Source organism: Oryctolagus cuniculus, chromosome 4 (assembly GCF_964237555.1).
Source record: "Oryctolagus cuniculus chromosome 4, mOryCun1.1, whole genome shotgun sequence".
NCBI lineage: Eukaryota > Metazoa > Chordata > Mammalia > Lagomorpha > Leporidae > Oryctolagus > Oryctolagus cuniculus.
The window spans coordinates 120369049-120390192 of NC_091435.1; the positions used below are offsets into that span (position 1 = coordinate 120369049).

The 21144-nt window shown below is 41.3% G+C and overlaps 1 protein-coding gene across 8 annotated transcripts in view; it reads left to right on the forward strand.

The window, feature by feature from the left end:
- Positions 1 to 21144, forward strand: part of IFT80 (intraflagellar transport 80) — a 138140-nt gene that overhangs the window by 5730 nt on the left and 111266 nt on the right. For 3 of the 8 annotated variants that reach the window (XM_070072588.1, XM_070072587.1, XM_070072586.1), the window contains exons 2-3: positions 16128 to 16209; positions 20738 to 20960. The exons of 1 other annotated variant lie outside the window; for it this stretch is intronic. In XM_070072588.1, coding sequence (XP_069928689.1) covers positions 16174 to 16209; positions 20738 to 20960 — 259 coding nt within the window. In that variant the 5' untranslated portion in view covers positions 16128 to 16173. Of the gene's footprint in view, positions 1 to 16127; positions 16210 to 17844; positions 18757 to 19077; positions 19249 to 19908; positions 19954 to 20737; positions 20961 to 21144 lie in introns of those variants that run through there. 4 more of the 8 variants (XM_070072589.1, XM_070072590.1, XM_070072592.1 and 1 more) reach the window with 4 other exon arrangements.

A 21144-nucleotide genomic window follows, 5' to 3' on the forward strand; every position in this document is an offset into this window, starting at 1 on the left:
TAGAATTTATTTGGCCATCTTTCAAAAGAAATATAAATATAGCCAGTAAGAATAACATTGAAGTATGGTTATTAGTCATAACTAAAATTGCAAGAAAATGTGAATACCATACCTTACATATACTTTAACCAATGTGTACAGTAATTGGAGTAGGATAGGGTTATTCTCTCTCTCTTTAAACCATCATAATTATTTTTAAGAAAACAGTTTGGTAGCATTAAGTAATTCACTTTGTTGTGCTGCCATATCCGTGCATCCAGAGAACTCTTTTCATCTTGCAGAACTGCAATTCTGTACCTGCTAAATAGTAGTTAGCAAATTTTCCTTCCTCCAGCCTCTGAGAGCCACTACTTTACTTTTGGTCCTTTCTCAATAGTTTTTCATATAAGTTGACTTCTCAAAGTATTTCATATAAGTGGAAGCATACAGTATTTGTCCTTTTGTGACTAGCTTATTAGCATAATGCTAACTTTAATTCTTAATTCTATTTTCTTGGTTCTAATTCTGTTTTATGTTTTCAACACATATATCCACACAGGAGTATACAATTTATGACAAACATTTAAATTCCTAGTTTTTGATAGAACAGATGTATATATTTATCTTGGTGTATATTCATACAAATATGGTAAATTCCTATGACAAAGTTCTTCCTGGGGTAGATTCCTTATATAATACCTCCTCCTTTGAGTCAGTAGCTTCTCATTCAAAATATGGCACAGATCAGATTGGCATGGCCTGAGTTATTTACCAGTACCCCAGCTGTAAGGAGGGCTAGAAAGGAAATAATTTTTTAAATGGGGAAAAAAGGACTTTTAAAGTAAGTAATTTCTTAAACAGAAAAAGCAGCACCAATTTACCTGCCCTTTAAAAATGTATGGCAGTATCTGTTTCTCAGTAGGCCAGCACCAGGTTCTGGGTGTTTTGCATTTGGTCACTATGATACTAGAATTATGCAATCTATTTAATTTTCATTTCTTTATACTTGGAGATGGGCATTATTTCATGTTTTTTATTGTCCGTTGACCATCTCTATGTATTTCTGTGAACTTTCAATCTGTAAGTTTTTTTTTTTAAGATTTATTTATTTATTTGAAAGAGTTATACAGAGAGAGAATGAGAGGCAGAGAGGGAGAGAGAGAGAGAGAGAGAGAGAGAGATCTTCCATCCACTGGCTCACTCCCCAATTGGCCACAGAAGCCAGAGTTGCACAGATCGAAAGGCAGGGGCCAGGACCTTCTTCCGGGTCTTCAATGTGGATACAGGGGCCCAAGGACTTGGGCCATCTTCCACTGCTTTCCCAGACCATAGCTCTCTGCTGTGATTGGAAGTGGAGCAGCTGGGACTCGAATCAGTGCCCATAAGAGATGCCTGCACTGCAGGTGGCGGCTTTACCCACTATGCCACAGCACCGGCCCCCAATCTGTAAGTGTTTAAAAATGGAAGTACTCCATCATTAGTGCCCTTGGTTAAATTACACTGAAGGGGATTCATGCTCTCTTAGTTATCTTCTGTTTTAATGATGTTGCCAATCTATCCTGTTCCATTGGTTCTTTTGCTCTTTGCTCCAAACACAATGAGATCTAACCTAATGTAAAAAGGCCTTTATAGCTACTATTCTATTTCTTTCCTTTAAGCTTTTAACTTATACAACTTTATACACACACACCCCAAATGTTTACATAAATATAGTGTGTGCATGTGTGTGTGTATGTCTATTTTACATTTACATACCTTTAATCACTACACTTATAAGCTGTGCCTTCTGGCTATATTGTTTCTCCATTCTTTGGACAAATATTTACTGAGTACCAAGCATGGTTTTAGTTGCATGCCATATGCAAGTGAACAAAACAGACAAAGATGACTGACCTCAAAGAGCTTCCCTTTTAAAAAGGGGCAACAGTAGCCGGTGCCGCAGCTCAACAGGCTAATCCTCCACCTAGCGGCACCGGCACACCAGGTTCTAGTCCCGGTCGGGGCGCCAGATTCTGTCCCAGTTGCCCCTCTTCCAGGCCAGCTCTCTGCTGTGGCCCGGGAGTGCAGTGGAGGATGGCCCAAGGGCCCTGCACCCCATGGGAGACCAGGAAAAGCACCTGGCTCCTGGCTCCTGCCGTCGGATCAGCGCGGTGCGCCGGCCACAGCACGCCGGCCGTGGCGGCCACTGGAGGGTGAACCAATGGCAAAGGAAGACCTTTCTGTCTCTCTGTCTCTCTCTCACTGTCCATTCTGCCTGTCAAAAAAAAAAAAAAAAAAAAAAAAAGGAAAAAAAGGGGGCAACAGTAAAAAATAATGTGACATTTGGACTCAAATATGATATACATAGAAAGCTTTACTGAGAAGAAAATTTGTTTTTTAATTTTAATTTATTTGAAAGGCAGAACCAGAGAGAGATAGAGAGAGAGAGAGAAAGCAAGAGCAAGCTGGTCCATTCTCCAAATGCCCTCAACAGTGAGGGCTGGACAGGCGAAGCCAAGAGCCTAGAAATCCATTTGGGTCTCTTATATGGGTAGCAGGAACCCAAATACTTGAGCCGTCATCTACCACTTCTCAGGATGCATCAACAGGAAGCTGGATCAGAAGCAGAGTAGCTGGGACTTGAACCAGCACTCAAATATGGGAATGGGCACCCCAAGCAGTGACAGCCCACTGTGCAGCAACACCCTGAGAAGATGACTTTTGAGTGAAGATATAAAGGAGAGAAGGAAAGCATTCCATGCAGCTGTCTAAGGGAAGGGCTTCCAGACAGAGAGTACAAAAAGTACAAAGGCCATGAGGCAGGTCCATACTTAATATATTTGAAGAAAAGCACAGAGGCCAGTATGGCTGAAGCAGATTGAGTGAAAGGAGAGAGGGAGACAGGAAATGAGGTCAAAGAAATAATAGCATATTAGGGTTCTCCAGAGAAACAGAACTAATAGGGGATCTCTCTCGTCTGTCCCTGTGTCAACCTGTAGATATGTAGGGTAATATAGATAGATAATCCCTATTGATAGAGAAAGATCTATTTACCAAGAAGTTAGGGATTTGCTTCATGTGATTGTGGGAGCTGGTACACAGATTGTGGGATTGTCCTAAATTCATAGGACAATCAGTCTAGCAGGTTGGAAATTCAGGTAAGATTCTTGAGTCTAAAAGATGGAAGCTAAGGTATAATTTTCATAATGCAGCCAGGAGGTAGAACCTTTTCTTTGAGAAGCCTTGTTTTTTGCTCATAAGGCCTTTGACTGAGTATCCCACTTAAATTAAGCAGGATAATATGCTTTACTTAAATTTAACTGATTGGGGCCTGGCATTGTGGCATAATGGGTTATGTTGCTGCCAACACCGGTATCCCATACGGGTGCCAGTGCGAGTCCCTGCTGCTCCAGTTCTGATCTAGCTCTCTGCTAATGGCCTGGGAAAAACCGTGGAAGATGGCCCAAGTCATTGAGTCCCTGCACCCACGTGGGATACCCAAATGAAACTCCTGGTCCCTAGCTCCTGGCTTTGGCCTTGCCCAGCTCTGGCCATTGCAGTCATTTTGGGGAGTGAACCAGCAGATGGAAGATCTCTCTCTCTTTTCCCTCTCTCTGATTCTGTCACTCTAGTTTTCAAATAAAAAAATTCAACTGGTTGTAAATGTTGATCACCTGAAAAAAAAAGAAAACTTTTGCAACATTTAGACTACTGTTTGTCCAAAGAACTGGGCATCATAGTCTAGTCAACCTGACACATAAAATTAACCTTATAATGGAAATCCAGGTCAATAATGGAGTCCAGCTGGCCTTGGCCATCATTGTAAGAACTTTGTTTTGCCTCTGATGACATATGAAACTAGTGGAGAATTTTGAGTGGAAAAGTGCCACGGTCTATTTAAAAATAGTCACACTCACAGTTCTGGTGAACATAGGTTGTAGAGGGGCTAGAAGGCCAATTTTGATGCTATTGTAAGTGATTCTAGGTTAACAGACAGTACTGTGTTGGATTGGGGTCACAACAGTGGGTGTGGTGAAAAGTAATATATTTTGGTTAGAGTCAGCACACTTTTTTCGGGGGGGGCGGTGAATATGAGAAAACAATCAGTGATGATGCCAAGGTTTTTGGCCTATAAATCTGGAGGAATAGAATTGCCATTTACACAGTTGGGTAACACTATGTGAGGGGAAATTTGGAGGGAAGATACAGGACTGATGTGGAATTTACTAAGTTTGAGTCGTCTGTTAGGCATTCAATTAGAGTTGTCAGTAGTTAAATATAAAAGTCTGAGGTAGGGTAGATGTCTGGCGTAGCAGATAAGTGACTACTGGGGATGTCAGCATCCTAGTTGAAGTGCCTGAGTTGAGTCCCAACTCTATTTGCATTTCCAGTTTACTGCTAAAGAGTACCCTGGGAAGCTCAGGTAATGGTATAAGTACTTGGTATAAATGGTATAAGTAATGGTATAGGTAAGCCACCTATATGGGAGACCCAGAACAGGTTTGGGGCTCCTGGTTTTGGCTTGGCTTGTCCTCAGCAGTTGTGAACATTTAGGGAATGAAACAGCCAATGGGAGATCTCTTGTCTTTTTGCTTTCCAGATTGGGGAAAAAAGTTGGGTTTAGTGGTAAGACATGGACTGTAGATATGAAATTAGGAATTGTCACTGTGCAGTGAATATGTTTCAATCTATGTTAAACCATGAAACTAGTTGAGTTAATTAAGGCAGTGAGTATAGATTCAGAAGAAGTACAAGGACTTAACCCACTGTTTAAAATTCAGGATATTAGGAGAAATGAACACTTAGTTATTCCCCAGTAACTCCCTACAATTTCTTCCCCTCCCTAAACTGCCTATTAAAGCAGGATTAAAAAGAAATTCCACGGAGTTCTTTGTGCTCTTAGCAAGAAGACTGCCTCACTTTTCCCTTGGGAAACTTTACACTGGGGTTGGCACTGTGGCATAGCGGGTAAAGCCACTGCCTGCACTGTCAGCATCCCATATGGGTCCTGGCTCGAGTCCTAGCTGCTCCTCTTCTGATCCAGCTCTGCTATGGCCTTGGAAAGCAGTGGAAGATGGCCCAAGTCCTTGAGAGACCTAGAAGAAGCTCCTGGCTTTGGATCTGCTAAGCTCTGGCCATTGTGTCCATTTGGGGAGTGAACCAGAGGATGGAAGACCTCTCTCTGCCTCTGCCTCTGCAACTCTGCCTTTCAAATAAATAAATACATCTTTAAAAAGAAAAAAAAAAGAAACTTTACATTAACACTACATATTGCCTAAAAGGTCAGTTCCAAGAAGAAGAATACAGTTTGAGTTGATAGTCACCATTATGGTTTGAATATATCCTCCAAAGTATCAATTTCTGGAAGCTTGGTCCCCAGTATGGCAGTGTTGTGCTGGAAACTTTAAGAGGTAGGGCCTAGTAGAAGATGATTAAGTCATTGGGGATAATTCTCTCATAAGGGATTAACGTAGTTATTAAGGAACTCTGGTTCCTGCAAGAGTAAACTGTGACAGAAAAAGCTAGACCAGCCGCTGAAACTCTGGTTTTCTGCTTCACTGTGTGATCTCTCCCTCTGACACACACTCCCACCATGATGCCATCCTTCATGTAGTAATGTAGCTAGAATCAAGCAGATGCAGTGCCATGCTCTTAAATCTAGGAATTGTGACCTGGAGACCTCTTCTTTATAAAGTACCCAGCCTTAGGTATTTTGTTAAAGCAACAGAAAACATACTAAGATGGCTACCTTCTCTAAATCTTTGTCACTATTCCATCATCCCTTATGTCCCTGTTTACCCCAGCTTCTGCATTAAAGACTCTTAACTCCTTGTGTTAGTTCCTTTTTAGGATTAGCTATAATGGACCAGCACTACAGCATTGCTGGTAAAGAAGCCATCTGAGTGCCGACATCCCATATGGGCGCCAGTTGAGTCCCGGCTGCTCCACTTCCGATCCAGCTCTCTGCTGTGGCCTGGGAAAGCAGTAGAAGATGGCCCAAGTCCTTGGGCCCCTGCATTTGCATGGGAGAAATGGAAGAAGCTCCTGGCTTTGTATAGGCTCTGGTCTGGCTGTTGCTGCCAGCTGGGGAGTGAACCAGCAGATGGAAGACTCTCTTGCTCTCTCACTCTCTCTCTCTGCCTTTGCCTCTCTGTAACTCTGCCTTTTAAATAAATAAATAAAAATTTTTAAAAAAAGGTTAGCTGTTGATGACAGTAGCTTAAATATAAAAAAAAAAAACTTCATTTTATGTAACTTAAAAGTCTGAATAGGCAATGCAGGCCTGATCTGACTCAATTAGCTCAAGAATCTTGGCTCCTTGTTTCTTGTTTCTCTGTTATACGTGGTCTTGCTGGTACAACAGGGGAGTGCTAACTCTTCCAAGTTTTTATTTACAAATTATGCTGTGATTTTATATAACTTTTATAAGAAATAATAAAATGGGTTCTTTAAGTAACTCACTTTTTACATTGCCACAATAGGTATCCATTTTTGTTGGGATTGTATACCCACTAGGTTGATGACATTGTAATATCTGCCTGTGGGTTTCAGATTGAGATCAGCCCTGACTTTCAGGGCAGCTGAGAAACCCAGTCTTCTTTCTATGTAGCCAGAGAAGCTTTAGGTTTTTCTACCACAGCAGTGGATGTGAATGGATCCTGGATGTCAGCCAGCTGTGTCTTCCATTTCCCACCATCTGTTTCAGATTCTTAGCTCTGTGGCATCTAAATCCTTTTGGAATTTACAGTGTATTAGTAGCCAAATTAATGTCCTCAACTTTAAGTATGAATGATTCCTTTACCTTTACAGTCAAATCTGACTCTTTCCTTCTTTCCTTCTTTCCTTCTTTCCTTCTTTCCTTCTTTCCTTCTTTCCTTCTTTCCTTCTTTCCTTCTTTCCTTCTTTCCTTCTTTCCTTCTTTCCTTCTTTCCTTCTTTCCTTCTTTCCTTCTTTCCTTCTTTCCTTCTTTCTTTCTTTCTTTCTTTCTTTCTTTCTTTCTTTCTTTCTTTCTTTCTTTCTTTCTTTCTTTCTTCTTCTTTATTTGAGAGGCAGAGGCAGAGACAGAGGTCTTCTATCTGTTAGTTTATTCCCCAGATGGTCTCAATGGCCAGAGCTGCACAGATCCAAAGCCAGAAGCCAGGAACCAGGAGTTTCTTCTGGGTCTTTCACAGGGGTGCCGGGGCCCAAACACTTGGGCCATCTTCTACTGCTTTCCCGGGCTATAACAGAGAGCTGGATTGGAAGAGGAGCAACTGAGACTTGAACTGGCACTCATATGGGATGCCAACACTGCAGGCAGTGGCTTAACCCTCTACACCACAGCGCTGGCCCCTCTAGAATCTTAATGCTGACAATTCTTCAGGAGGACTTCCAGACCACTGAATCTACTACCTTTTCAAGTTTTCTTGGTAGTTTTATTGTATCCCATGGCTTTGACTATAATCTTAGTGCTTTCAACCCTCAAAGTGATGTCAAATTGGTATCTCCAACTCTAACCTATATCTGGACTTCAGACTTGTATATCCAGCTTCTCCTCACTCTCTCCATTTGGAATGTCTTATAGACATATTAAACTTAACATTTCCAAAATGGAATTTTTAATATTACAGCCTCCACTCTTCTCTTTTCAGTAAATGTTCCTCACTCTTCTCTCTCTTTTTTTTTTTTTTTTTTTTGACAGGCAGAGTGGACAGTGAGAGAGAGAGACAGAGAGAAAGGTCTTCCTTTTGCTGTTGGTTCACCCTCCAATGGCCGCAGCGGCTGGTGCGCTGCGGCCGGCGCACTGCGCTGATCCGATGGCAGGAGCCAGGAGCCAGGTGCTTTTCCTGGTCTCCCATGGGGTGCAGGGCCCAAGCACTTGGGCCATCCTCCACTGCACTCCCTGGCCAGAGCAGAGGGCTGGCCTGGAAGAGGGGCAACCAGGACAGAATCCGGCGCCCCGACTGGGACTAGAACCCGGTGTGCCGGCGCCGTTAGGCGGAGGATTAGCCTAGTGAGCCGCGGTGCCGGCCCTCCTCACTCTTCTCTTTTCAGTAAATGGCAACTCCATTCTAACTGTTGAAATGTTTGAGTCATTTTTTTATGATTCATTTGATTAAATCCAATTCATCAACAAATTCTGATGGAATCTTCTCTCAAAACGTATTCGGAGTATGAGTACTTTGTTTTTGTTTTGTTTTGTTTTGACAGGCAGAGTGGATAGTGAGAGAGAGAGACAGAGAGAAAGGTCTTCCTTTTGCCATTGGTTCACCCTCCAATGGCCGCCACGGCTGGCGTGCTGCGGCCAGCGTACCGCGCTGATCCGAAGGCAGGAGCCAGGTACTTCTCCTGGTCTCCCATGGGGTGCAGGGCCCAAGGACTTGGGCCATCCTCCACTGCACTCCCAGGCCACAGCAGAGAGCTGGCCTGGAAGAGGGGCAACTGGGAAAGAATCCGGTGCCCCGACTGGGACTAGAACCCGGTGCGCCGGCACCGCTAGGTGGAGGATTAGCCTATTGAGCCGCGGCGCCGGCCCAGCACTTTGTACCATGTATTCTACTGCTGCCTTGTCCTTCTTCATCCAAGCCACTTTCATCTCTTTTCTCGATTACAGAAATTGTAACTGGCTTCTCTGCTTCCATTCTTCTTCATCTTCCCTCCCAACTGTTTATTTGCATAGCATGTATATGACCATTTTAAAATATGTCGTATGGTATCACTATTTTGCTCCTAACTCCTCCACTGGCTTATTTTTTAAAGATTTATTTATTTGAAAGCAAAATTAGAGAGAGGGAGAGACTGAGAGATCTTCCGATCTTCCATGCACTGGTTCACTCCCCAAATGGCTGTAATTGCTGCTGCTGGGCCAGGCTTTGCCTTCCCATGCACATTAGCAGGGGACTGGATCTGAAGTGGAGCAGCCCGGACTCAAAGTGGCACTCATGTTAATACCAGTGTTGTAGACTGCAGCTTAACCTGTAGTGCCAGTATGCCGGCCCCCAGCACTGGTTTCTGGGTTCATTCAGAAGAAAAACCAAAGCTTTTATTGTGACTTTCCAAAGCTGTATATGATCTGTGCCCCTCACTCCTTCCCTAATTTCCTGCTTGTGTCTTTACTCTGTTTTTTTTTTTTTTTTTAAAGATTTTATTTATTTACTTGAGAAGTAGAGTTACAGATAGTGAGAGGGAGAGACAGAGAGAAAGATCTTCCATCTGCTGTTTCACTCCCCAAATGGCTGCAGTTGCTGGAGCTGACATGATCTGAAGCCAGGAGCCAGGAGCTTCTTCAAGGTCTCCCACGCGGGTACAGGGGCCCAAGGACTTGGGCCATCTTCCACTGCTTTCCCAGGCCACAGCAGAAAGCTGGTTCTGAAGAGGAGCAGCTGGGACTAGAACTGTTGTCCATATGGGATGCTGGTGCCCCAGGTGGAGGATTAACCTACTGGGCCACAGCACTGGCCGCACTCATTCTGTTTTAGCTATACTGGCCTTTGTGCTCTGATTTAGCTTAAAAGGAATTATTGCTGTTGTTTTTAGAAGAGCTTGGAGGGGTAAGTATAGGAGCAGAACATCAGTTCAGAGGCTACTGCAATAAATGAGGCAGGAGGTGATGGTAGCTTTTATCATGGAGGTGCTGACAAGTAACAACATTTTGTTCTTCCCAAACCTCATAAATATTGGTGTCAGCTGGACCAGAGCCAGTTTTGTTTTAAAAGATTTATTTATTTATTTGTTTGAAAGGCAGAGTTACAGAGAGGCAGAGGCAGAGGTAGAGAGAGGTCTTCCATCTGCTGGTTCACTCCCCAAATGGCTGCGATGGCGGGAGCTGGGCTGATCCGAAACTAGGAGACAGGAGCTTCTTCTGGGTCTCCCACAAAAGGGCAGGGGCCCAAGCACTTGGGCTATCTTCTGCTGCTTTTCCAGGCCATAGCAGGGAGTTGGATCAAAAGTGGAGCAGCGGGTCTTGAACTAGCTCCAATATTGGATACCAGCACCCAGGTATAATTTATAAATGACTTTTTATAAAAGATTTATTTATTTATTTATTTTTTATTTGAAAGGCAGAGTTACAGAGAGGCAGAGTTACAGAGAGAGAGAGAGAGAGAGAGAGAGAGAGAGTCCTCCATCTGCTGGTTCACTCCCCAGATAGCCACAATGGCCAGAGCTGAGCTGATCTGAAGCCAGGAGTCAGGAGCTTCTTCCATATCTCCCATGTGGGTGCAGAGGACCAAGGACTTGGGCCATCTTTTACTGCTTTCCCAAGCCATAGCAGAGAGCTGGATTGGAAGTGGAGCAGCCGGGTCTCGATCCGGAGCCCATATGGGATGCTGGCACCGCAGGCAGCAGCTTTCCTTGTTACGCCACAGTGCTGGCCTCCTATAAATGACTTTAAATAGCAAGAGCACAATTGTGTTTCCTGTGTAAAGTTGTGAAGTTATCTGTACCCTGGACATTTTCTTTGCATTATCTTACTCTTATTCCTCCCACTCCAATACCACTTGTTGATCAGATCCTCAGTGGCCAATGCCTTTGAGCAGATTGAAAATCTCTCAGTGCAGCATTTAAGCAGTTCTGAACTTGTCTGAATTGACTATGCTCTAATGTTACTTTTGCCTTAGTCCTCTGTTCAGTCTCATACCAGAATGAACGTGTTATTCATTCAGATAATCTTGGCTAAATGGAATGCATAAGGTTCTCTGAGCAAGAGACTCTTCCCAGTGTCAGGATGCTACCTTCTTTTCAAAATTCCTCTGCAGTATATTTCTGAACAGTTGATTGTCCCTTTTTTGATTAATTTTAAAGCTTCATATATTTCATATATACAGATTTAGGAATATAGTAACATTCCCCCCCCCCATCACATTTTCACTCTTAATTTTTACCAAGATATATTTTCAGTATAGTTAAGGATCATATAGTTACCCCTACTCAAAGTAAAAGAGTTCAACAAATAGTATGAACAGGAAAAAAAAAAAAAAACTGTTCCTCAACAGAAGACACAAGGGCTATAAAAAAAATCATTGAATCTCAAAATGTCTCTTTCACTCCAACACATTATATTTCAGGTACTGTATTAGTTATCTTGATCAAGGAAGACATGTTTTCTGTCTTTCTGGGACTGCTTATCTCACTAAATATAATGGTTTCCAGTTGCATCCATCTTATTGCAAACGACAGGATTTCTTTTATTTCTTTTTTAATAGCTATATATAGTGTATATAAACCATAATTTCTTTATCCAGTCAACAGCTGATGGACATCTGAGTTGATTCCATATTTTAACTGTAAATTTTGCCACAATGAACATGGGGGTACAGATAACTCTTTCATATGGTGATTTCTTTTGGGTTGGGTGAGTTCCCAGGAATGGGACGGCTGGATCACATGGTAAGCTTAATACAGATGTTTGAGGAATCTCCATACTGCCTTCCACAGTGGCTGCACCAGTTTACATTCCCATCAACAGTGGTCCAGGGTACTTTTTTCCTCACATCCTTGCCAGCATTTGTTGTTTGTTCATTTCTATATGAGAGCCATTCTAAGTGAGTGAAGTGAAACCTCATCATCATGCTTTTGATTTGCATTTCCCTGATGGCTAGTGATCCTGACATTTTCAAGTGTCTTTTGGCCATTTGAATTTCCTCTTTTGAAAAAATGTCTGTTCAGTGCTGGTGCCGTGGCACACTAGGTTAATCCTCCGCCTGCGGTGCTGGCATCCCATATGGGCACCAGATTCTAGTCCCAGTTGCTCCTCTTCCAATCCAGCTCTCTGCTGTGACCTGGGAAAGCAGTAGAAGATGGCCCAAGAGCTTGGGCCCCTACACCCACATGGGAGACCAGGAAGAAGCACCTAGCTCTTGGCTTTGGAAGGGTGCAGCTCTGGCCATTATGGCCATTTGGGGAGTGAACCAACAGAAGGAAGACCTTTCTCTCTCTCTCTCTCTCTCTCTCTCTCTCTCTCTCTCACTGTCTGTAATTCTACCTGTCAAATAAATAAATAAAATCTTAAAAAAAAATGCCTGTTCAAATCCTTTGCCCATTTATTTATTTACCTATAAGTTACATAGAAGAGGAGAGACAGAGAGAGAGAGAGAGAGACAGGTCTTCCATCTGCTGGTTCACTCCCCAAGTGGCTGCAGTGGCCGGAGCTGTGCCGATCCGAAGCCAGGAGCCAGGAGCTAGGAGCCTGGAGCCTCCTCTAGGTGCCCCGTGTGGGTACAGGGGCCCAAGAACCTGAGCCATCTTCTACTGCTTTCCCAGGCCACAGCAGAGAGCCAGATCGAGACTCGAACCCGTGCCCATATGGGATGCCGGCACTGCAGGCAGTGGCTTTACCCACTATGCCACAGAACCAGCTCCATTTGCCCATTTCTTGACTGGATTGTTTTGTGGTTGTTGAATTTCTTGAGCTCTTTATAGATTCTTGATATTAACCCTTTATCAGTTACATAGTTTGCAAATATTTTCTCCTATTCTGTCTGTCGTCTCTTCACTTTGCTGAGTGCTTATTTTGCAGTGCAGAAACTTCTCAGCTTGATGTAATTGGCTTTGATTGCCTTTGTTTCTGGGGCCTTTTCCAAGAACTCTTTGTCTGTCAATGTCTTGTGGGGTTTCCCCAATGTTCTCTAATAATTTGATGGTATTGGGTCATAAATTTAGGTCTTCGATCAATTTTGAATGGATTTTTGTGTAAGGTGTAAGGTAGGAGGATAGTTTCATACTTCTGCATGTGTAAATCCATTTTCCCTAGCATCACTTGTTAAAGAGACTGTCCTTGATCCAGGTATTGATTTTAGCTCCTTTGACAAATGTGAGTTCGTTGTAGATGCATGGATTGATTTCTGGAGTTTCTATTCTGTTCCCTTGATCTGCAAGTCTGTTTTTGTACCAGTACCAGGCTGTTTTGATTATAATTGCCCTGTAGTATGTCTTGAAATCAGGTATTGTGATGCCTCCAGCATTATTTTTGTTGTATAAGATTGCTTTAGCTATTTGGGATGTCTTGTGTTTCCATATGAATTTCAGCATCATTTTTTCTATATCTGAGAAGAAAGTCCTTGGTATTTTGATTGGGATCCCACTGAATCTGTAAATTGCTTTTGTAGTGTGAATGATTTGATGATGTTGATTCTTCCAATCTATTAACATGGAAGATTTTTCCATTTTTAAATGTCTTCTTCTATTTCTTTCTTTAATGTTTTGTAATTTTCATCATAGAGATCTTTGACATCCTTGGTTAAACTTATCCCAAGGTATTTAATTCTTTTTGAAGCTATTGTGAATGGGACTGATCTTAAAAGTTCTTTCTCAGCCATGACATTCTCTCTGTATACAAAAGCTATTGATTTTTCTATGTTGATTTTATATTTTGCCAGTTTATCAAATTCTTTTATGAGTTCCAGTAGTCTCACTGTGGAGTCTTTTGGATCCCCTATATATAGAAACATGTCATCTGCAAATAAGGATAGTTTGATTTTGTCATTTCTAATTTGTGTCCCTTTGATTTCTTTTTCTTGCCTAATGGCTTTGGCTAAAACTTCCCAAAACTATATTGAGTAGCAGTGGTAAGAGTGGGCATCTTTGTTTGATTCTGGATCCTAGAGGGAATGCTTCCAACTTTTCCCCATTCAAGAGGACACTGGCCATGGGTTTGTCATAAATTACCTTGATTGTGTTGAGGAATGTTCCTTCTATAACCAATTTGTTTAAGGTTTTCATCATGAAAGGATGCTGCATTGTCATAGATGCTTTCTCTGCATCTATTGAGATAATCCTATGGTTTTTGTTCTTCATTTTGTTTATCTGATGTATCATACTAATTGATTTGCAAATGTTGAACTATCCTCGCATACCCAGGATAAATCCTACTTGGTCTGGTGAATGATTTTTCTGCTGTGTTGTTGGATTTGAATAGCTAATATTTTGTTGAGTATTTTTGTGTCTATGTTCATCAGGGATATTGGTCTATAATTCTCTTTCTCTGTTGCATCTTTTTCAGGTTTAGGAATTAAGATGACGTAGGCTTCATATATGAAGTTTGGGAAGACTCTCTCACTTTCCATTGTTTTGAATAGCTTGAGAAGAATTGGAGTTAGTTCTTCTTTAAATGTCTGGTAGAATTCAACAGTGAAGCTGTCCAGTCCTGGGCTTTTCTCTGTTGGGCAGTAGTCCCTTTCTTATAAAAACCATACTGTTTTAAAAATTTTTATATCAATAGTATATCCAGCTTTTATGTATATTTTTGTATCTGTTGTGTTCTTTGTCACTTCCAGAAGCAAGAATTTATCTGCTTTTATTTTTTTAATTTTTTATTTGACAGAGTTAGACAGTGAGATAGAGAGGGACAGAGAGAAAGGTCTTCCTTCCATTGGTTCACCCCCCAAATGGCTGCTATGGCTGGCGCTGCGCTGATCCAAAGCCAGGAGCCAGGTGCTTCTTCCTGGTCTCCCACGTGGGTGAGGGGGCCCAAGCACTTGGGCCATCCTCCGCTGTCCTCCCGGGCCACAGTAGAGAGTAGGATGGGAAGAGGAGCAACTGGGACTAGAACCCGGTGCCCATATGTGATGCCGGTGCCCCAGGCAGAGGATTAACCAAGTGAGCCACGGTGCTGGCCCCTATCTGTTTTTATTTTATTAAACTCTTTACTAGCTAAGTAAATTTGAGCTATTGTGAAAAAACAGAATTTTTTAAAATGTTATTCTTTTTACTTTCACTGATTGGAAGAGTCCTGCTAGGAGGGAGGAAGGAGTTTTGAAGAAGATGTTGAACTACTAAGGAACAAAAAGTGAACCTGTGAAGTTTGCCTGGGGGAGATTGTATTCTAGCTCTGACTGTGCTACACAGTTTCATACCTTTGATGTTCAACAGAAATCACCCTGTGACAACTGGAAGAAAGAGAAGTGAAAGGAATGTTTTGAAATACAGTGCCAGTATTCAGTACCTTATGGGAACTAAAAGTCTTCCAGGACTCAAGGGAATAAGAAATTATCTAAAGGAGGTCTACTAAATATAGTCAGCATCTCCTTTGATATGGTTAGCAGTAACTTTTGACTGGGTAAAGAGAATTTTTTCCCTTTATTTACACTTTTATAAAAAAGATTTATTTATTTATTTGAAAGTCAAAGTTACAGAAAGAGTGGGAGAGATTGAGAGGAAGAGAGAGAGAGACAGAGAGAGAGAGATCTTCCATCCACTGATTCACTCACCAGATGGCTGCAACGGCCACCACTGGGCCAGGCTGAAGCCAGGAGCCAGGAGCTTCTTTCAGGTCTCCCATGGTGTGGCTGGGGCCCAAGAACTTGGACCATCTTCTACTTCTTTTCATAGACCCCTAACAGGGATGTGGAGCAGCCAGGACATGAACTAGCACCCAATGGGATGAGGGCATTGCAGGTGGCACCCTTACCCCCACATCACAACACTGGCCCATGAATTATTTTAGGTTAAATTATTGAGAAAGTAAGTCTGTACATGTAAATTGGAGTCTGACAGTTTAGAATTTTCTTGATTTGTTTCTTTCAATGAGATGGTTATTTAGAAAGTGTTACTCCTCTTTTTTTGAAGTTTTTATTTAATAGTTACTGTGACTTTTATGTGAATTTTATAATCAAAATGTTACCTCTTTCTTTAAATAATTATTTTTTCATATTGCCATTGTGTTAACCATAACTGTTGGATAGTGTCTGCTGGTCCTTCCCCCTACCCTGGACCACCTTGCAACAACAGACCCCAGATTGGGCTACCAGATTGATGATATATTATTCCCATAGGAATCCTAAAATTAAATTTCTAAAAATGTAGTTTATTTTTTGTTCAGACTGGAAATTCAATTTATAGCCATTACACAGGGCTAAAATTGATTTATGAAGAGTTCCCAGTTTGCAGAATCTTTTGGTGTGGCTCAGGATTGCCTTTGACAGTTCTTTATCTGATCAGATTTACTTAATGGTGCCCTGGACTTGTAGGACCAACTCAGGAAACTTGCAGAGGGTTCAACCCAAGACTGCCCATTGCCCTTTGACAGGATTGGTGCACCTATCAGTTTTCTTCCTTTTCCCATGTAATACCAGAAAAATGAAAGGGGTTACAGTATTCCTTGGGGTGAAAAGCTGTTTTGGTAGCTTTTTTTGTGTGTTGACATGTTTGTTTTTAATGCTAACTTTATATATTTTCCCCTTTTATTTTTACAGTGAATACAATTAAGTGGCATTTAAATTTTTTGCTGAAAGTGGAGACATGAGACTGAAGATATCTCTTTTAAAAGAACCAAAGCATATCCTTTCAAAACTTACCACTTTATTGTGATCATTTTATAGTATTGTTAAAAGTTTTCTTCTATTTTGCATTCTAGTTGGAGAATAGAGTTTTTCACTCCTTTAATTGTAGTTTAGCTAAATCGTTTTTTGAAATATTTGAAGTCATATGTTATAGGTAATTTTCCAAAGCAAACTATTTGCCCTAAATCTTACTTTCAAATTCTTATTGACATTTTTCTTACTCTACTTAAGTATTATACTTAAGTACTTAAAGAGTAGTTTTCATTTAGTCTAGTAGGATCTTAAAGGAGAAGCTTTTTTAAAAAAAAACAAGTAAGTTCTTTGCTAATGTGATCTAGAATATGTCAATTGAGTTCTCTATTTCATCATACTCCTGATAAATTGGAGGACAAACTATTGAAATCTGAGCAGTCAGAACTTTACTATTTCATTTGAGAAGGTGGCAATTTTTAATATTTTGTTAAATGTATGACCCTATATTTTGTCAGTATGTCCCCAATTACATGCCAAAGACATATATTGGCCCTATTATCATCATTCTTGGTCATTTAAAACAGTTTCACACAGGGCTGGCACTGTGGTGCAGTGGGTTAAGCCATGGCCTGTAGTTCAAGCATACCGTATAGGTGCTGGCTCAGGTCCTGGCTATTCTACTTCCATTCCAGCTCCCTGCTAATACACCTGGGAAAGCAGCAGAGGATGACTCAAGTGCTTGGGCCCCTGCACCCACGTGGGAGACCAGGAAGAAGAGTCTCCTGGTTCCTGGCTTTGGCCTGGCCAAACGCGTTTGTTGGGGCCATTTGAGGAGTGAATCAGCATATGGAAGATCTCTCTCTCTCTCTTTCTCTCTCTTCCTCTGTACGTGTGTGTTTTGTGTGTGTGTGTGTGTTTCTCTCCTATAAGAACAACAACAAAAACAGTTCCATCCAAAATGTCATTAATGAACCTTATTACATGTCGGTGAAGGGGTAAGTTTAGAAATTGAAAATAAGAAGTATGAAATTTCTGTAGCAATTTGATTTTGTTACAGCCTCAAATATAAAATCATTGTTCAAATAATTTTTTTTTTTTTAACAGGCAGAGTAGACAGTGAGAGAGAGAGAGACAGAGAGAAAGGTCTTCCTTTTTGCCGTTGGTTCACCCTCCAATGGCCACCACGGCCGGCGCGCTGCGGCTGGTGCACTGTGCTGATCCAATGGCAGGAGCCAGGTACTTATCCTGGTCTCCCATGGGGTGCAGGGCCCAAGGACTTGGGCCATCCTCCACTGCACTCCCGGGCCACAGCAGAGGGCTGGCCTGGAAGAGGGGCAACCGGGACAGAATCCGGCGCCCCGACCGGGACTAGAACCCAGTGTGCCGGCGCCGCAAGGCGGAGGATTAGCCTAGTGAGCCGTGGCACCGGCCTCAAATAATTTTTATTTTATCTAATGAAATGTCAATCTGCAGTGAATTTGAAATTAAAAAAAAAATCTGGTACTTCAACAGAAATAGGGAAGCACTGATTTAAACATTTATTCAAGGGGCCAGCGCCATGGCACACTAGGTTAATCCTCTGCCTGCGGCGCTGGCATCGCATATGGGTGCGGGTTCTAGTCCTGATTACTCCTCTTCCAGTCCAGCTCTCTGCTGTGGCCTGGGAAAGCAGTGGAGGATGGCCCAGGTGCTTGGGTCCCTGCACCTGCATGGGAGACCAGGAAGAAGCACCTGGTTCCTGGTTTCGGATTGGTGCAGTGCTGGCCATAGCAGCCATTTAGAGATTGAACCAACGGAAGGAAGACCTTTCTCTCTGTCTCTCTCTCACTGTCTGTAACTCTACCTGTCAAATAAATAAAATCTTTTTAAAAAATTTATTCAAACTTTTGTATTTGTATGCTTTTATTCACATGATCTTGTCTGCTTATTTAAGTGAAGATGTAATTCCTTTTATTTCTCCTAAATAATTTTTATTGTCTTTTTAAATGTGCTCTCGGGAGTTTATGTGGTACAGTCTTAGAATTTTGACCATGTCTTCTATTTTTACCTTTCCAAACTGAAGAATAACAACAGTCTTTTTGGACTTTATTGACCTGGTAGTCTCCTCATTTCCCCCATAATTTTAGCTGCCCTGGTAGTTCATTGTAATGTCATACACGTTTAATGTATACTTACAGCAATTTGTTTATGGATAAGCTAATTTTGTTTTGCTTTAGGGTGTATGTGTTTTCTCTTTTCCTAAGCTTCTTTTTCTTTTTTTATTTTTTATTTGACAGGTAGAGATATAGACAGTGAGAGAGAGAGAGAAAGGTCTTCCTTCTATTGGTTCACCCCCCAAATGGTTGCTATGGCCGGCGCTGTGCCGATCCAAAGCCAGGACCCAGGTGCTTCTTCCTGGTCTCCCACGCAGGTGCAGGGGCCCAAGCACTTGGGTCATCCTCCACTGTCCTCCCAGGCCGCAGCAGAGAGTTGGACTGGAAGAGGAGCAACCGGGACAGAATCCGGCGCCCATATGTGATGCCGGCGCCACAGGTGGAAGATTAACCAAGTGAGCCATGGCACCGGCCCTGTAAGCTTCTTTCTTTCTAGGTTTTATCTAACATTGTTTGGGTGCCAGAATTTTAGGCCTTTTTTCATTAATGGTCTGGTGATCCTTTTGTTTAAGTTGTATTTTGAGTTTTAAGTATTCTAGTGCCACATCATTACCTATTTATGCTGACTTCTAAAACCTTTCTATAATCTGTAAAAAAGGTGTAAATCTTTTAGTTGCTACTTAATCTGTTATATTTTAAAATCTTTAAAAAAGCTACATTGTCCCTGGATAATTTTAACACATTGTTTCTTTTTGTTTCCTTGGAAAAATTTTGATTATTCAAATAAACCTATAAAGCATTGATGAGAAAAAAAGGAAGTAAAAGAAGTATTATACAGTAGCAATAACAAAACAAGTAGGTCAACCAGGAATGATCTGTCAATAGAGAAATTCATATGTAAGCAAAACAAAACATCCACTGTAAGTGACAAACTGAAATGCCTTCTCTAGGTACACAGTTCTACTAAGGTAAGCAGCTGTCCTGATGGAGGAAGTGACAGTTACTTTAATGTCTTAGCTTATGTAGAAATCCTTCTGGTAAATTGGAGGCCAAAAATAAAATATGTTGAATAAAGTAAGACTTTTAGAGATCATACCTCATCTAGCATTTTGCATGTTATAGATATAGTGTTGTAATTGAATTATTTCCTGTCCTTATTGTCAAAAAATTTGTTATTGTCAAAAATAAATAAATAAGTGAAATAAAAAAAAGTTTGGTAAGATTTTAGTTTCAGCTGTGAAGCTATGGTGTTTTTGCTAGGTTTCTGAATTGATATAATGTGTGATTTAAGGAAGATATTTTACTCTTAGATTCCATCTTCTTTTAACACTTGATTTTTTTACTTATGCTGATCCTAAGAAATTTGGTGATGCAGATATATGTAAAGAAAAAATATATAGTTCCCTTTTCTCCCTACCTATCTCCCAACATTGTATATAGAACCTCTCATGCCTTTTGCTCTATTTGGTTTCTTTTGTGTATCTTTTGGCCTTGTTTATGGAATTTGTGTAACACAGGTTTTTAATTTAATTTATTTAAAGATTGATTTAATATTTATTTAAAGGGAGAGAGAGAGAAGGAGAGAGAACCACTTGTTTACTCCCTGAATGGCTGAGATGGCTGGGGTTGGGCCACACCAAAGCCAGGAGCCCCAAACTCCATTTTGTGGCAGGGTGGGTAGCAGGGGCCCAACTGCTTGGGCCATCTTGCACTGTCTTCCGGGGTACATTATTAGGGAGCTGGATTGGAAGCTGAGTAGCCAAGACTTGGAACTGGAGCTCCAGTGTTGGATGCCAGTGTTGCAAGTGGTGGCTTAATCTGCTGGGCCATAGCTTCTGCTTGTAACGTAAGTTTTACATTTTCATGTAGTTAGACCCTTTTCTTCCCCTTTGGCATCTGGATGTCTCTCTTGCTTTACATTATTGTTTTTAGAGATTTATTTCTTTTTTGAAAGGAAGAGTTACAGAGAGGCAGAGGCAGAGTGAGAGAGGTCTTCCATCTGCTGGTTCACTCCCCATATGGCCGCAACACCCAGAGCTGAGCTGTTCCGAACCAGGAACTTCTTCTAGGTCTCCATGCAGGTGCAGGGTCCCAAGGACTTGAGGGCCATGTTCTATTGCTTTCCTAGGCCATAGCAGAGAGAGAGAGAGCTGGATAAGAAATTGAGCAGCTGGGACCAAACTGGTACCCAAATGGGATGTCAGCATTGCATGTGGCGGCTTTAAGCCTATGCTGTAGCACAGGCCCCTGCTTTACATTCTTACAACTGTTTTGGCAGATGTTCATTCTCTTTGTATGGAGAAAAATATAAAAATCATATAATGAAAGGTACTTTTAGAAGCCTGAAAATGCTTCACACTATTCTACTTTGTCTTCATAATCTGCATCTATGAATTATTTTACTTATTAATATTTAAGATATTTTTGTATATTTTATGTCTTCTTAACATTGTGATACATCAAGAATTAGTAAGCTGTGTGGGCTGGACTACTGCTGAAGAGCTGTATTCATGTAGTGATGATCACCAGATAGTGAAGTGGAACTTGTTAACCAGTGAAACAAGTCAAATAGTAAAGCTTCCTGATGACATTTACCCTATAGATCTTCACTGGTTCCCAAAAAGTTTTGGTGTAAAGAAACAGACTCAAGCAGAAAGCTTTGTCCTCACAAGTTCTGATGGTAAGTTTTAAGTAGGTGTTCTGTGCTCATCTTTGTATTTAAAAGATATAATATATTAATGCAATTTATGGTTTGAGTTGTTTTACAAGGTTGATTTTTGTAGGTTTAACTATGTTATCCATACTTTTATGGGCTACAAAACATTTTTTTTTCTTTTTAAGGATTTATTTTATTTGTTTCAAAG